The sequence below is a fragment of the Equus caballus genome, chromosome 28, assembly GCF_041296265.1.
Source record: "Equus caballus isolate H_3958 breed thoroughbred chromosome 28, TB-T2T, whole genome shotgun sequence".
NCBI classification, from domain to species: Eukaryota; Metazoa; Chordata; class Mammalia; order Perissodactyla; family Equidae; genus Equus; species Equus caballus.
The window spans coordinates 45110238-45126259 of NC_091711.1; the positions used below are offsets into that span (position 1 = coordinate 45110238).

Genomic DNA, 16022 nt, shown 5'->3' on the forward strand with positions numbered 1-16022 from the left:
TCACTAGGCGTCACCACAAGCACGTGAGGCCTCTGTGAGGCGCAGGCTGCTGGGGCCAGAGGCCTGGGGAGGCCCAAATTTAAACTCCGCTGAGGCCCGGGGGGCTGGAGGCGTCCGTCCCTCCCCAGGGCTGTCAGATCTGGGTTTCAGATAAACAACAGGTGCTTCCTGAGTATAAGTATGTCCCAAAAGTTGCATGGGTCACACTTGTATTTTAAAAAAAATTCGTCACTTATCTGAAATCCAAACTTAAATGAGTGTCCTGTATTTTATCCAGCTACCCTATCCCTCCCTCCACAGGGACCCTAAAGGAAGCCATGGGGGGCAGACAACTCACACAGGCTCCAGGCCACGGTCTGGCTGTGACCAGGGAACAAGTCTGTTTCTCCCGTCTTATGGGTGGTCAGACAGAGGGAGCCCAGGTGCAGCAGGGGCCGACGTGTCTGCCTCATGAGTGTTCGCACAGCAGCCCTCGGGGATCCGGAAGGAGAAGCTAACAAGAACTGAGAACACACGAGCAAAAGATTCTCCGAGGACACAAACAGCTCCCTGGCGCCACACCGGTGCCTCTCCCCTCTGTCCACCAGGCGCCGTGGGAAAGAGCACGGGCTCTCGACCTGCAATGCCCTGGGCTCTGACCTGGCTCCGGCCCAAACCAGCTGTGCTGCTGCCCTCCCTGCCCCTCGTTCTCTCCTTTGCACAACAGACTGGCAGCTGTTACTTCCCAGGGTCCTGTGACGATTAAAGGGGACCAAGGGCTTGGTACACAGTAGGAACTCAATAAATGTTGAGTACCTTTCCCTTTCCGGAGAGCTCATGTCAGCGGCAGGTACAACCACCTCTGGGAACTTATGCTGATCCCCACTGTTTATTCTAACTCCAACAGGCTGCTGAGTCATCACTTCATTCGTAAGCAAGCTTGAGGGCACACACCGCGTCAGCTACTGCGACAGGCCCTGGGGAACATGGGGTCAGGGTTCGAGGCAGCAGGGAAGAAAGGCATTCCAGCTGAGGAGTCAGCTCACGCAGAGGCACGGGGGCATGAGTCCGAGGCGGGGTCTTGGGACTTCTCACCAACTTGGGCTATCCTGCCGGAGAGGCCTCGGCAGACCTGCAGGCTGGATGCAGCTGCGGGAGCAGCCCCGGTGCCACCAGTGGCAGCGGCACCAGCCAAACCACAGCACCCAGGGAAGGCCTCCTGACGCTGTGCAAGCTGCTCAGCACCGGCACGGGGTTTCACCACCACAGTCTGGGCATCATCTCCCTTGGCGAGGAGGCCAATCCCCTTTGCGTCCATTCAGCACGTCTCCTCTGCACCCTGCCCCATGTTGGATCCAGGCCCCTAAGAGAGAGCTGAGCCACCAGGAGCCACGCAGTGCACTATGCAGAGGGAGATGTGCCTGCCTAAGAGTCAGAGATGGCTTCACAGAGCAGGGGAAAGCGAGCTGGGTTTTGAAAGACGATGAAGAGTTCTTCAGGGAGTGAGGGGAATGGGGACTCGCATTCGAGGCGGAGGAAATAGCACACGCCAAGGGCCACAGTGGGTGAAGGCACATGTCACAGGGCTCCCTGGTCCCAGGGAGCACAGATGGCAGGTGGGGAGGTGCTGCACTGTGGGAGGCATTGGGAGGCAGTGAAGGCAGAGGTTCTGGTGCAAGAGAGACAGAGTTTGTGTGGCTGCTCACGACACGTGCAGACAGCATGGAGAGGAGCCCGGGGAAGGTCCTGAGTGGGGAAGGACAGGGCGAGAGGGCTGGGTAGGACAGTGGCTGGCTGCCGTCAGCAGGCCAGCTGGGACAGCGAGACCCGGGAGGCAGCTGCTGCACTAACTCAGCAAAAGGGCAGCAGCCTGGCCCCAGGCGGAGGTGGAGAGCAGGGCCGCTGGGCCACAGGGGGCTCCAGGCTGCAACGCAAACCCTGCTCCTGCCTCCTCCATCCGTTTGTTCCTTCAGTATCTTTGGTCCTAGGAGTTGGTTAGACCTGGGTTCAAATCTTGACTATGCTACTTACTCACTATGGACAAATCTCTTTGATTCTCAGCCTTCATTTTCTCACCTGCAAAATGGGGATAACAGTAGCTACATAACAGATTGTTCTCAGGACCTGATTACTAGTGTCAAAATCTGGGCACAGTGCTTGGCACATGGTGATGTCCAGTGACAGCTGAGAGTTTTACTGACCCCAGGGCCAGGTACTCCACTAGGGCCATGGTGTGTATATATTCTCTCATTTTAATCCTCATGGACAATTCTATAATGAAAGATATTAACATTTGCCCCATTTGACAGGTAAGAGACTCCAGGACTTGTAGCCTAGAAGGGAGCCAGCTACCTCTTGGTCTGGTGCTCACTTTCTGCCCTGCAGTGTCCACTCTGGGAGGACCAAGGCTTCTGTGGCATAGGGGAAATGCCTGCAGTAAGGACCAGGGGTCCTGGGCAGGGCTGCCTGGCTGGAGGCCAGGCCAGGGGAAGGGCGTGAAGCTGGGCTCACCAGCCAAGGGAGTTGTTTATGGGGTGGGAGGCTCATAAAAAATAATGGGCTGGATTTATTGTCCCCGCCATGAGGGCCGTTCCAGACTGCACAGGGCCGGGACAGGCCTTCTCCAGCAGCACCATAAATCTTCCCACTAAATGAGAGAGCTGTTTATTCTCCTGCCCACCTGGCGTGCAGCAGGCGGGCAACGAGGAGAACCTGCACACCACGAGTCCCGCCCCTGCACTCCAGCTTGGCTGGTCTGCCCCAGAGAGCAGCCGAACACAGGGGGCAGCCCTGAGGCTGGGGTGGGATTCTCAGGTGTGGCCATACCATCTCTCCTCATTTAAAACAACAAGTTCCCAGCCACATGCACCCACAGGGTCTAGCACCCAGCCAATGACAGAAAGTCCCTCAGGTCAAGGCCGGGCCCAGATCCCACGATGTGGGAATCAGACCTGGGGGCTGTCAGGAGGACGCCCGCCAGGAGCACTGATAGGATCCTGAGCCCTCTGTGGCTGCTCGGGAGGGACTGTGGCTCTGTCCACAGGCTCGTTTATCTGAGTCTGGAGGAGGGTGGAACTAGCTTTGGCATCAGAAATCTGCCCCCCAATGCCGAGCACTGCCCCCCAGCGAGGCCCAGCTTAGTTCCCCTCCTGTGATGGGGATGGCAGTGCTCACCCGCAGTACTTCCCAGGGTAGTGGAGATTGTCACAGTGATCCTGAATGGGGATGGGTCTGGTGAGGACACCTGCTGGCTGAGAGGGGGAGGGCAGGGGTGCGGGGTGAAGGGCAGTGTCCAGTTTGCCTGCAGGCCAAGGGCAAGTGAGACCAGGAGCAACAGGATGTGAGACAAAGACCTGAGGAGGTCAAGGACCAGCCTGGAGGAGCGTGGGGAAGGCCCAGGGCCAAGGCTGGGACGGGGCAGAGGGCTGCTGCCCCCGGAGGCTGCTCCTGCAGGGAGACCCTCTGGCCCTCTGCCCTGACGCAAGTCCAGGGGTCTGCACCGGAACACTCCCCAGTGCCCTTTGCCACGGGGCCCCAGCTGGTCCTGAGGTGGCGTGGGCTTTGAGCAGAGGGCTCAGGTCCCGAGGGCATGGCGTGCGTGGCCTCCTTTAAGGCTCTGGCACAGCTGGCTCGAGTGGGTGTGGCCTGTGGGGCCCTGCTCCACCCACTCAGGAGTCTGGTTGGAAGGAAGCCCCCCACTCAGCAGGCACACAGTCTTTGCTGAGGGAGCGAGGCAGCACCTCCCACCTCCCACGGTCCCGGGACCCCTCTGCCGGCGCCTTCCACACACTGTCCAGGCAGCACCTGTCTTCCGGCGGTCTGCGGGTTCTGGGAGGACCTGACCTGGCACAGAGGTGGGCTTCAGAGGGCTGCCCACCGAGTGGGATGGAGGAGCCCAGCCTGGTCACATGGTCCTTGAGCGCAGCATGGATGGCAGAGTGCTGCTGTCCCCAAGCCCTGGGGACACATGCAGGGAGACCAGAAACTCCACTCAAGTGTCCCAAGCCCCAGATTTCTGAGCTTTTCTTCATGCCGGTCAACTCTCAGTGGTTTACTCAGGCCCCAGGGGGGTTCAGGCCTGGGCCAGCTGACCAGGCGAGAGAGGGTGGGCACCTGCACTGCGCACAGCTGCTCCCGGACACCTGTCACGGCACTGGGTGCCGGCGCCGAGCAAGACCTGTACTTTCAGCCTCATGAAAAGCAGAGACTGGCTGGGCCTGCTTTGAGCCTCCAGCCTCCACTGCAGGGCTCCTTATTCTGAAAAGAACAAGGCCCCGCCTTGTCCAGAGCCAATCGGCACTGAAACAGTCCACCCCTACGTGATGCCGGCGACAGGCCCCTCCAAAGCGTAAACCAGAGGCAGACAGGGCCCTGCAGAAAGTCCTGCCGGCCCCACCTCTCACCTTCCCCCAGCCATCCTCCTGTCACCTTCCCCTCCGCCATCCTCCTGTCACCTTCCCCTCCGCCATCCTCCTGTCACCTTCCCCTCAGCCATCCTCCTGTCATTTTCCTCTCAGCCATCCTCCCGTCACCTTCCCCTTATCCTCCTGTCACCTTCCCCTCAGCTATCCTGTCACCTTCTCCTCAGCCATCCTGTCACCTTCCCCTCAGCCATCCTGTCACCTTGCCCTCAGCCATCCTGTCACCTTGCCCTCAGCCATGCTCCTGTCACCTTCCCCTCAGCCATCCTCCTGTCATTTTCCTCTCAGCCATCCTCCTGTCACCTTCCCCTTATCCTCCTGTCACCTTCCCCTCCACCATCCTGTCACCTTCCCCTCAGCCATCCTCCTGTCATTTTCCTCTCAGCCATCCTCCCATCACCTTCCCCTTATCCTCCTGCCACCTTCCCCTCAGCCATCCTGTCACATTCCCCTCATACTCCTGTCACCTTCCCCCAGCCATCCTCCTGTCACCTTCTCCTCAGCCATCCTGTCACCTTCCCCTCAGCCATGCTCCTGTCACCTTCCCCTTATCCTCCTGTCACCTTCCCCTCATCCTCCTGTCACCTTCCCCTCAGCCATCCTCCTGTCACCTTCCCCTCCGCCATCCTCCTGTCACCTTCCCCTCATACTCCTGTCACCTTCTCCTCATGCTCCTGTCATCTTCCCCTCAGTCATTTCCTGTCACTTTCCCCTCAGCCATCCTCCTGTCACCTTCTCCTCAGCCATCTCCTGTCACCTTCCCCTCAGCCATCCTGTCACCTTCCCCTCATACTCCTGTCACCTTCTCCTCATGCTCCTGTCATCTTCCCCTCAGTCATTTCCTGTCACTTTCCCCTCAGCCATCTCCTGTCACCTTCCCCTCAGCCATCTCCTGTCAGCTTTCCCGTCAAACTCCTATCACCTTCTCCTTCAGCCATCCTCCTGTCACCTTCCCCTTATCCTCCTGACACCTTCTCATCAGCCATCTCCTGTCACCTTCCCCTCAGCCATCCTGTCACCTTCCCCTCAGTCATCCTCCTGTCACCTTTCCCTCATCCTCCTGTCACCTTCCCCCTCAGCCATGCTCCTCTCCACCCACATGCCCCCTGGTGAGTTCCAGACCCCAATGGCTGTCAGTGCCACCTCCCAGCAAACTGCTTCATCACCCTGTCCAACCCAAGGTGGGTGGAGATCTTCCCAAAACATGGATGGCCCCCATCCTCAGGAACGACAAGGTGTCCTGTCGTTCACAGCACAGTCCAAACTCCTGCTAACCAGTTTCCCGACCCTCTCAGTTCCGCCAGCTTAGGGCCTGGTTTCAGCCTCCAGGACCCACTCTCTCCAACAGACAGAGGCCGCTGGGACACCGACTCTTTCCAAGCGGAACAAAGCCGGACTCTTAGACGCCAGAGGCGAGAGGCCAGGCCGGCCGGAGGGCGCAGGCAGTGAAGCCGCTGGATGACCTCAGGGTGGAAGGAAGAGAAGGGAGCTGGGGCAGAGGCCCAGGGGCTGGGCCAGGCTGGCAGTAAAATCAAAAGCAGCCGCACAGGAAAGCGTCAGCGGGGAGGGCTCAAACCCGCGTGCCCCTCCGCCTCCGCGCCTGGACAGGCACGCCTGAGGTCGGGCAAGCACCGCGCCCGCCCGCCGGGCTCCGCGGCCCCGCATCGGGCGGCGCTGCAGGGCGGTGGCGTCTGAGGGCCCCCCACTCAGACGCCTTCCCCCAGCTCGGCCGAGGGCTCTGCATTTGTTCGTGCCACGGCGCCTCCGTCTAGAGTTTCTGCCCTCTGTCTTCACAGCCCCACTCCAGCTGCTCCTCAAGGTCAGCGGCCTCCAATCCACTACTTTCCACCAAGGTCGGAGCCCAGATGACCCCGCCAGCCTCCTGCCCTCTCCTTCCCACCACAGCCCATGCTGCCAGCCAATCTCCGCCCCAATGCCCCCAAAGCTCCACGCCACGCTGGCCCCTCTGCCTGCTGACTGCCCATCGACTCGCCACTCGTTGGCCACCTCAGAGGCCACCTGCTCTCAGGGGCTTCTCGGACCCCTCCCCACCCACCCAGGCTCCCAGCCCCCAGGCAGAGCTAAGTTCCCTCTGACCTGAACAGGCCGCCGGCCGAGCCCCTGCTGCTCAGGGCCCACGCTGACTGCCCAGGAGGCTACACCACGCCATGCCATGTCCAGGGCCCAGACTGTGGCACTGCAACCCCAACCCAGGTTGACCGGCACACTGGGCGAGGAAGCCTCTCCTCTCTTTAGAACTTGGTTTCCATGCCTGACCAAAGAAGGGGTGGACCATGGGATGGCTGTGGTTCCTTTAAACTCTGAGAGGCAGCCACAGGAGGTGGTCATGATTTCAACCCAGACAAACTGGGGCCCAGCCCCAGCACTGCCCCTATGGGCCAGGTGACCCTGGGCACGTTATCTGCCTCTGTTATTTGCCATCTGCACAGGGGAGTAGCTAGTATCTACCTCGTATGGGTCAAGGGATTAAACGCGGTAATATTACGGTGACCATATGTCTCCGTTTGTCTGGGATAGTCCCAGTTTATACCTGCCGCCCTGGCACAATTAACAGTGCCTCCTTCACTCTCAAAAATGTTCTGGTTTGGACATTAACTTATACGGTCCCCCTAGTTAAGACAGGTAAAGTGCTCGTCCTGAGCCTGGCAGAGTGTTCAGTGAGTCCATCATTACTGAAATACTAGTTCTTGACCGCAGAGGCGGTTCTGTGACTCCACAGCAATGAAGGGCACAGAACCACACGCACACACCGCACCAACGTCAGCTTCCTGCTGTCAGTGCTGTTCTCTGGTGATGTAAGGCGCGACTGCTGGGGGAGACGAGACCGGGTGAAGGGTACGCGGGACCGCTCTTTACTCTGCATTTTCTTACGGATCTCTAATTATTTCAAAATAAGAAGTTAAAAAAATCCTATTGTTTTGTCTCCAGTTACACTTGAGTATTTACGCTTACAAACACAAACAAAATGAAGAAATCCTAAAAATACTTCATGCAGCATTCATGTAATAAACAAAATAATTAATTCTAATTTACCCAGAGATCATCTTTGCACAATCCAATCATGCAGAGTATACCTATAAACTCGGAAATAAGTGAAAACAGCTCCCAGGGGGCAAACAGCTGTTGCAAAGGTCAAGTATTTTACCAACTGGCCAGGAGCCCTCAGTCCCTGACCCGCGTGTGCACGTGGAACCGTGTCCGTGAGACAGTGGCAGAGAACCGCCAACAGCAGCAATATCAGAAGAGAAGAGTTACTTTTGGCAAAGGTCTGGGGACATTCAGCATGGCACAAACATTAACAAGTGTTCTCTGGCCCTAAAGGAGTGGCTGTCTTGATAACTGAGTTTGTACCAAAAATCGGGAATTGTAGGGAAAAGAGGCCAGGCTGGCGCAGGCTGTTCCCCTGAAGAGAGAAGGGAAGTGAGTGAGGCATTTCAGAAAATTCCCACCACAAAATGTCTTTTGAACTCCTGGTGCTTAAAGAGGCACACTTGCTATCTGGAACGCTGACAGTGTGGAACCACAGGGGTTGCCAGTCGAGGAGGCATCTCTGCTGTCCCTCAGGGCCTCTCTCGGATCTCACCCCACCTGGCTGGCTATGCAGAGGGGGTCCAAGCCATGTCGGAAGCCTCCACGTAGTTTGCTCAGGCTCCAGGGCCAGACCACCAGAGCATGGGTTCCACCATGCCACTGGCTGCACAACTTTGGGCAAGTTCCCTAATCTCTGTGTGTCTTGGTTTCTTAATCTGTAAAATGGAATCACTGTAAGGATGCAACGTGGTAATGCATGAAAAGTGCTCAGTAACAGTGCCTGGCATGCAGTAAGTGCATGATGCAGCTCTCGCTATCATTATCATTATTATTTAATGCAAAGGAAGCCAAGCTTTTCTATTCCTGGCCCCCTCCTCTGATTTTGGCTGGAACCAGTGTCATCCTTGACACCAAGTCTTGAGCTTTGTGAACGCGGCCCCGAGTACAACATGGAATGCAGTGGTGGGAGGGCAATGTGGTTTCCTAGCATGTTTTACATGTGCACTTAAACAGGCTCAGAAGGACATTAAACGGAAGGTTAAATGCACTCAGGTAAACCCACGGTGCCTCTGCTGAGAGACTGCCAGCCTGGCATCTGCTCTGCGCAGGCCTCAGCTTTGCAGGGCAGATGCTCAGCTGCCCTGTGGCCTGCTCTAGAGAATGAAACATGGGCAAGGAGGCAGCACAGCGGGGCTTCAGTGTGCCATCAACCATGCAGCAGCCTGGTCTCTGCCAGGCGGCTCCACAGAGCCTCTGGCTCCCTGTCACTCGGCCAGCGCCTGGTCCACACCACACCATCCACTAGCACATGCTGACCAGGAATCTGCCTGCACAACCCAAGGATGCAGAGTGCCCAGGCCCAGGGAGCCACTGAGAGCTGAGCATAGTTCTCCTTTCTCCCTTGGTCCTTTCCGAAGGGCCCCACGTCAGCACAAGACGCACACAGCGAAGTAGTCTCGGCCCCCGGGGAGTTCCCAAGCTGCAAGGACACAGGCACCAGGAAGAAAACAGCAACAACAGGCGGCGGGGACAGAGGTGGCCACCAGAGCCTGACAAGTCTCCCTGGGGTAGCTCAGGACAGGCTGTGCCACACTGGGCGCTCTCACTGAGGGCTGAGGGGGGCCCTGTCAGTAGACAGGGTGGGGTGGGGCACCTCAGATCTGGGGAGCAGTGTGAGCAGATAGAGGGCTGGCACACGGCTTGAACCTCTGCAGGGAGGATAGGGGAGGGGCCCTCCTGGAGAGCAGGGCCCTGTGTGACCTCTGCAGCCCAGGCAGGACAGGTCGGGGGTGCTAATGAGCTTGTGTGGGATGAACAAGTGAGGCCAGTCATCTGGACGAGCCCCACGTGTCGGCATGTGCCACCCTGCGCATGAATAAGCCCAGGTGCAAGGGCCACCAGCTCTCCTCTTGGAAGTGAGTTCCTTGGGGATGAGGCCTGACTCCTGAGCTCCCCTCCCCCCTCAGTGGAAGCTCAGGTTGCAGCCAGCACCCAGCACGCGTCAGCAGAGCCTTGCTCAGTGTGCATCCAGGCCCGGTTTGCTGCTGGCTTGCTCTGGGGCCCTGGGGGAGCTCTGCCTTCTCCTGCGGGTTCCTCATCTGTGATAAATAACAATAAGAGCCCACCTTTACTGAATGACCTTTCAACCCTATGAAGTAGTGCCAGGCACAGAGAGGTTGACTTACTCAAGGTCACACAGATAATGAGGGTGGAGCTGAATTCCAGCCTAGGCAGCTGGGCCCCAGAACCTGTGCTCTTAATCAAGGTGTAACCCAGAGTCGACAAGAAGACCAGAGGTGTCAAAGGCCCCCAGAGCTCAGCTTTGACACATGCAGCCCCGAAGCCCTCTTGTGAGCCTGTGGGGACAACGAAATGTTTCCTCTCACTCCAGTGCCTTCCACCACTGCTGCATTCAGCCCAGAGTGGGCGTTTGGTGAGGCTTCAGAGCACAGCTGCGCAGGACAGCTGACCGCGTTGAGGGACACAGACACTTCACACCCACCCCCACGGGCAACAGTGGTGGTGCAGGACCAGTGCCCACGAGAGCAGCAATCTGTTGTCAGGAGATTGCTCTCATTCCATCTCTGCTGTTCAGATGAGGACATGAGAGCCCCTAGGAGCCCCAGACCTTCCCTCCAGAGGGTTTTTTCTCAGCTCATTATTATAATATGGTAACTCCTAGGACCCTTATTCAGCATCTGATCCCTTTTCTAGACTGAAAGCTTCACAGGGGACCATGCCCGCCTTTGCTCACACTGGGATCCCAGGGACTGGCCCTGGACCTGGCACATGAATGAATGATCACATAGCTGGTAAGGTCTACGCCTTTTAGAGCACCTCCTCCTCCCTAAGTCTCTTCTGCTTGGACTGAAAGAACTCTACCTGGGGAAGAAGGGGAAAAGGTCCTCCAGGAGGCAACATCTTCCTGGAGCAGAGACAGGACATAAGGTAAAGAAAACACAGCAAGCACAGGAGAGGGAGGGAGCATGATGGTGCTGGCTCCCCAGCAGCCCGTCCACTCTGGGACTGGAGAGGACCCCGGGTGGCATGACCATGATGCGGGGCAGCAGAGGCTGTGACTGGTCTAGAGCGTCTGCCCGGGGGTCGTGGGGCAGAGGAGCAACTGTTTTTGCTTGCTGGGCCAGAGGCTGAGAGGGAGGCGAGTGTGAACTGTCATAGTGACAGAACCAGCGCCCGGAAATGCTGAGTAGCGGGAGACAGGCCACAGATCCCAACAACTCTGGCTCCCAGTGTGGGGACAGGGGAACAGCCTGTGTCCCCAAACCACGCCTGAGGTCTAAAGACCTGAAGAAGCTGCCTACGTGAGTTGCCACCCTAGGGTAGGCAATGTACTCAACTGCTTCAAAGCATTTCCCCTAACAGATCCCCCACTGGCCTGGGAGGGATTACTGGTCCCCATTTGCACACGAAGAGACCCAGACAGGCAGGAGTGACTGTGCAGAGGCCACATGGCCGGTGGAGACGGAGAATGGCTGAGGACCTACAACTCCCCACTGCGGCCTGGCCAGATCCACATGCCTTGGGCCAGGGTTTGCACTGGAGCTGGGAAGCGGAGCCATTCAGAAAAGCTGAGCCCCACGGCCTTGTTTTTTAGCTAGGAGCCTGAACTGACCTGGGCTGACCTTGCTCGTGCATCTAGCCCCATCTAACCGAAATCAGCCTGTGTGCTAGTCTCCCTGCTCAGGGGAGGCTCCAAAGAGCTGACAGGCATTAGGAAGAGTCAAGTGACACAGGAATCTGTTCTGCCAAATGGCTCTGGACCCATCAGCCCTTCCAGGAGCCACGGGGATCAGAGGCTACTCAGGTATAAAATAGGCTGGGTCTCAGAACCCCAGACAAGCTCTGATTTTGAGCTGTAACAATCATTACTGTGGTTGTCACACAATTGTGGCGGGCAGTTGTGCAACAACTGAATGAGACTCATAGAGGGGGGCCACTTGTCCAGTCACCCAGGCCCCCATCTCCACCCACGGGCATCAACGGACAGCTGGCCTCTTCTTCAGTCCTTCCGCACAGCCTTGGGAAAGCCTGGAAATGCTACCCCTCATCCTTCAGAAGGTGTCCGAGAAGTCATCTGCTGCTTTTTAGATCGATGCATTGCCCAGATTTAAAAATCCTAACGGGAGACGGGACTTCTTTAATCAAGGTGCTGGTTAACACAGATTGGGGGTGAGGACCTCAAATTTGTATTCTGGTTAAATCTGGATTCCTGGCTTCACTTAAAAATTAGGATCTGGCCACCCAGGGCCCTTGGGTGGGGTGAGGCTCATGAATTCAAGGCTCTACTGCACAATTAACTTGAGGCCCAGCGCCTGAAGTATCCGAGTTCCCCTAGAAGTCCTCCACTCTCCCCTCCAGCATCCTTTTCAACCTCTGCCTAACCAGCTTCCCGTGGCTGCCCTCCACACAAAATCTGAACTCCTGCCCAGGGTCCACCAGCCTCACGGGGTCTTGCCTCTGCTAAGCTCCCCTCAACCTGGGCTCCTTGTCCCCTTGGCTCTCCGTGCTCCACCACCTCATCCTTCATTCTGCTTTTCACATGAGCCTGGTCCACTCCCACCTCAGGGCCTTTGCACATACTCTGCCTGGAACACTGCCCCCAACTCCTCCCACAACCACTCTTGCTGTTTGTTCAGTTTCAGCTCATGTGTGGCTTCCTTAAAGAGGCCTTCTGCTCAGGCCTATTCCTGTCCTTTCCACCACCCTATTTCTTTCCTTACCGGTCTTATCATGTTACAGCTAGTGCCCTGGGCTGGAATCTTGACTCTGTCACTTCCCCATGGTGTGACCTTGGGCAGGTCCCCTAACTTGCAAGGGTTCTAATACCCCCACCTCACCAGGCTGCCGTGAGGGCCCGTGTGTGGCTCAGAGTAAGTGCACAGTCCCACAGCAGTCACCGTCACCGCTTCCCACGTCATCATCTCCCCAACCCCATTCCTTTGGCTGATGCAGACATTTGCTCTGTAACATCCTTAGTACAGTGAATGCTTCCAGGCCAAACCAGGAGCCTATTACAAAGGGACACAGTTGCCATCTTGCAGTGTGCTGGCTTCCCCTTCCTGTGCAGCCTCCTTTCAACCAGGGGCCTCACAACTTCTCCTGGAGCCCTGGTTGGGGGAATACCATTTATCAAAAGAACAGAGCACACGCAAGCTGGCTGAAAAAGAGGCTCAGGCCACCCTGGCCTTAGGACTCCACGGCTTCCTCAGGGCAGCTGCCCTGTAAAACCTCCTCTCCTTGATGCAAGCAGGACCGCCCTCCCACCACAAACACTCACTCTCCTCCCCATAAATCAGCTTCTTATAAAACTTGATTTGGGCCCAGGGTCCTCATCTTGGGCAGTCAACCCCGCAGCCCCACAGCTGGGAGGTCTCCTAAGGCACAAGCTGAGCTGCCTGTGTGGGCTGCTGTGGAAGTCTGGATGGTGTGACTCGAGCAAGCCCCCAGGAACCTTGGAGCGTGGCCTTCATGTCCCTGGGGACACGGCAGTGCTGGGGCCATCAGGCCCGCTTGTCTTGGAGGAAACTGCCTAAAAGAACACTAACAATTCTAAGGAGTCTGGTAAAGGAGTTCTGCTTAATTATCCTGGGTTTTGTACTTGTTAAATGTTTTTCTCTTTTATTTCTCAGGAAATGCTTTCAAATAAAATCATGCCCAGGACCCCCAGGTCTCACCTCACACCTTCGTTAGCTTTAGCGTATGCTGGGCACTTCTTACCCAGGATCTCCTTCCATCCTCCAGAGCCCCTGCCAGGTCAACTCCACAGCCCACTTTGTGGATGAAGAAGCTGAGGTTCAGAGTATCGGGGCTGCTGAGGAAGGGCTCCCAGCCAGGGGGCAGAGCTGGACTCACAGCCAGTCTGGAGCCCAGTTCTTTTCGTTCTCTACCTTTCACTGTGAGCCATTCTCCAGCCTCCCGCTAGTGCCCTGGACTGGAGGTGTGGCCCTTAGGGGAGGCCCCTCCACGCTCTTCCAGCACTTCTCCTGTCAAGGTCCGTGAAGGGGGAGGGGCTCAGGCTGGGACCACGGCCATGGGGCTGTTCTGTCCTCCTTCCACATCTATTCCCTTGACCACAAGCATGGCCAGGCCCCAGGAGAGCTGGCCCTCGCCTCTGCCCTCAGCCTGCTCGGCTGCAGCACACAGCCCGCCTTGAGATTCCAGACCTTGCCATTACCTTAAGCAAGATATGCCTCTATGCCTTCGCAGAAGCCATTCCCTCTGCCTGGAAGCCCCTCTCTTCTAAGTACATGAGTCCTGGCTTCTGGACCGCTGTCCTACCTCACAGCCCTGCTGCCTTGGACCCAAACTCTGATCACCACTGCTCTGACACCAAAAACCTTCACCTGCTGGGCTTGGCTGGAGGCCAGTCTCTGTCCCAGTCTGGGCTGTTCCCAGGCTACCCCAGCACTTGGGCTGGCCAGGAGTGTTCCTGGGTCTCTCTATACTGCCCCAGGCTGACCTGCCCTCCTACCTGGCCTCCAGAGGGCAGCAGGAGCCCGATCACAAGGACCCTCCACTGGCTGATGACCCAGTGAACGTGCAGCAGAGAGTTGCTGGTGCTGCCAGACTCAATACTGAGAAATTGGCACTCAGCCTGGGCAGGCCTTGAGTCCCCCTTGGGGAAGGGAACCATGGAGAATGGGGCCCCACTCTTCCTGGCCAGAGCCAGCCCCCAGCCCAGAAAGTAAAACAGCTTTTCTGGTTACATCTGACTATTTGTGGCCTCACCTCACCTCCACACAAAAACGCCAGGAACGCAGACAGCGGAGGCATAGTGGGCGGAGGGAGGGAGCTGGGAGGAGTCCCACGCAGAACCAACACCAGAAGCACAAAATAGCCCTTCTGGCCACCACCCAAATTCCATGCCTGGACCCTGCAGCCCCTGGAATCAAGATGTGGGAAAGGGGTTTCCAGGGGCCACCTGTTCCTGTGGGGCTGGAAGCGCCGCTCGGTCAGCAAGGGCAGTACTCACCGTTGGAGCGGTGGATGCAGGTGTGCTGGTTGTCACTGAGAAAAAAGCCACTGTGGCACTGACACTCGTAGCTGCCCATGGCATTGACGCAGATCTGCTGGCAGCCACCATTGTTGTCCTGACACTCATCCACATCTGTGAGAAGAGGAAGAAAAGAGGAGAAGAGAAATCACATGTGGAGCTGGAAGCGAGGTGTGACTGGCTGGTGGGAAATGGAAGCAATCAGTTTCCCCAGACTGCACGGAAGCAGCTCCAGGGAGGCACTCCACAGAGCTAGACCACAGCGCTGCTCCACAGAGATGCTCCCCAGTGGGACTGCACGGTCCTGCACCACAGCGAGACTCTACGGAGGAACTCTATGGTGCTATACTGCGGGATACTCCACAGAGACGCTCCACGGTGGGACTGCAAGGTAGTTCTCTATGGTAGTACTCCACGAACAGGATCTCACAGAGTTACTCCACAGAGGTAGATAGTTAGAATGGCCGTAATGCTACCCAACCCTGATTTTCCTGTGTGCCTGGCATTGCTCTAAGCGTCTTACCTCTTTAATCCTTTGACCTCTTTAATCCTCACAGCAACCCTTTAAGTCAGATCCAGGTATTAGCCCATTTTATAGATGGGGAAATTGAGGTACAGAGAGGCGAAGTCCAAGGTCCCCCAGAGGCAGGATTCAAATCTGGTGGTTTGACTCCCAAACCTGGGCTCTCACTCATGCCGCCAGACTCTCCCTCTCTAGGAAGATTTTGCAACCTGCACCATCTACCCTCAACACACAGAGCCCCGCCAACCAAATTCCACTGTCCCCTCTTTCTTCAATCACACCTCAGATTTATAACTGCAGTACAAGACCTTGCAGTTTAGGAGAGGCTGGAGGACAAGGCAGCCTGTTAAAACCCCCCTCGCTGGAGGCTTTCTGCCTCGAAAACTGATTTTAAAAGCCCAGAGAACGGGGAGGTTTTTAAAAAGCCCTGACCTCTGGCTGCCGAGACTGCTGCGGAGGGCTGCCAAGTGGTCTTTCCCTCTCTCCGGGAGAGGCAGACCTCGGGGCCGACACTCATTTTTGGCCAGAGGCTGCTGGCACAAAGGGTGCTGTTGGCTGAAAAGAGTCTTTATGGAGCTCTGGTCTTGAACAGAACAGCATGTTTCAATTACCAAAGTCATAACCCCCTACACTGTCAGTTTGTTTAATGAAAGAAGGGCTTCTTAAACCTTAATGTGCCATGTCTGTATTGTCATTTTAATAGGGAAATATATGAAACCACAAAGGCAACGTGAGCTACTGGCTGCTTCTAGCCAAGCCCCCAACCCCAACACACACACACACACACACACACACACACACACGTTCACTTTGGCCTTGAGCTTTTTAACACAGCCATCTTTTACTACTGGGACCAAAAGGATGTGAATAGGTGAAGAATCAGCAGAGCGACCTCACTGAACCGGGAGAGGACTCAGCTCTGGCACGATTTCAGCCGGGTCCTACTTAGGCTCAGGGACAGCAGACCACTTCACCACCCACCGTCACTGCCTTTGAGGCCAACAGTGAGGCAGGTCATTATTCTCCAGCAAGC

The 16022-nt window shown here is 56.8% G+C and overlaps 1 protein-coding gene across 9 annotated transcripts in view; it reads right to left on the reverse strand.

The window, feature by feature from the left end:
• Positions 1-16022, reverse strand: part of SCUBE1 (signal peptide, CUB domain and EGF like domain containing 1) — a 136579-nt gene that overhangs the window by 72858 nt on the left and 47699 nt on the right. For all 9 annotated transcript variants that reach the window (XR_011433781.1, XR_011433780.1, XM_023631758.2 and 6 more), the window contains one exon: positions 14446-14580. Coding sequence is in view for 7 of the 9 variants with exons in the window: in XM_023631758.2 (XP_023487526.1) it covers positions 14446-14580 (135 nt within the window). In the remaining 2 variants the exon portion in view is untranslated. The remainder of the gene's footprint in view (positions 1-14445; positions 14581-16022) is intronic.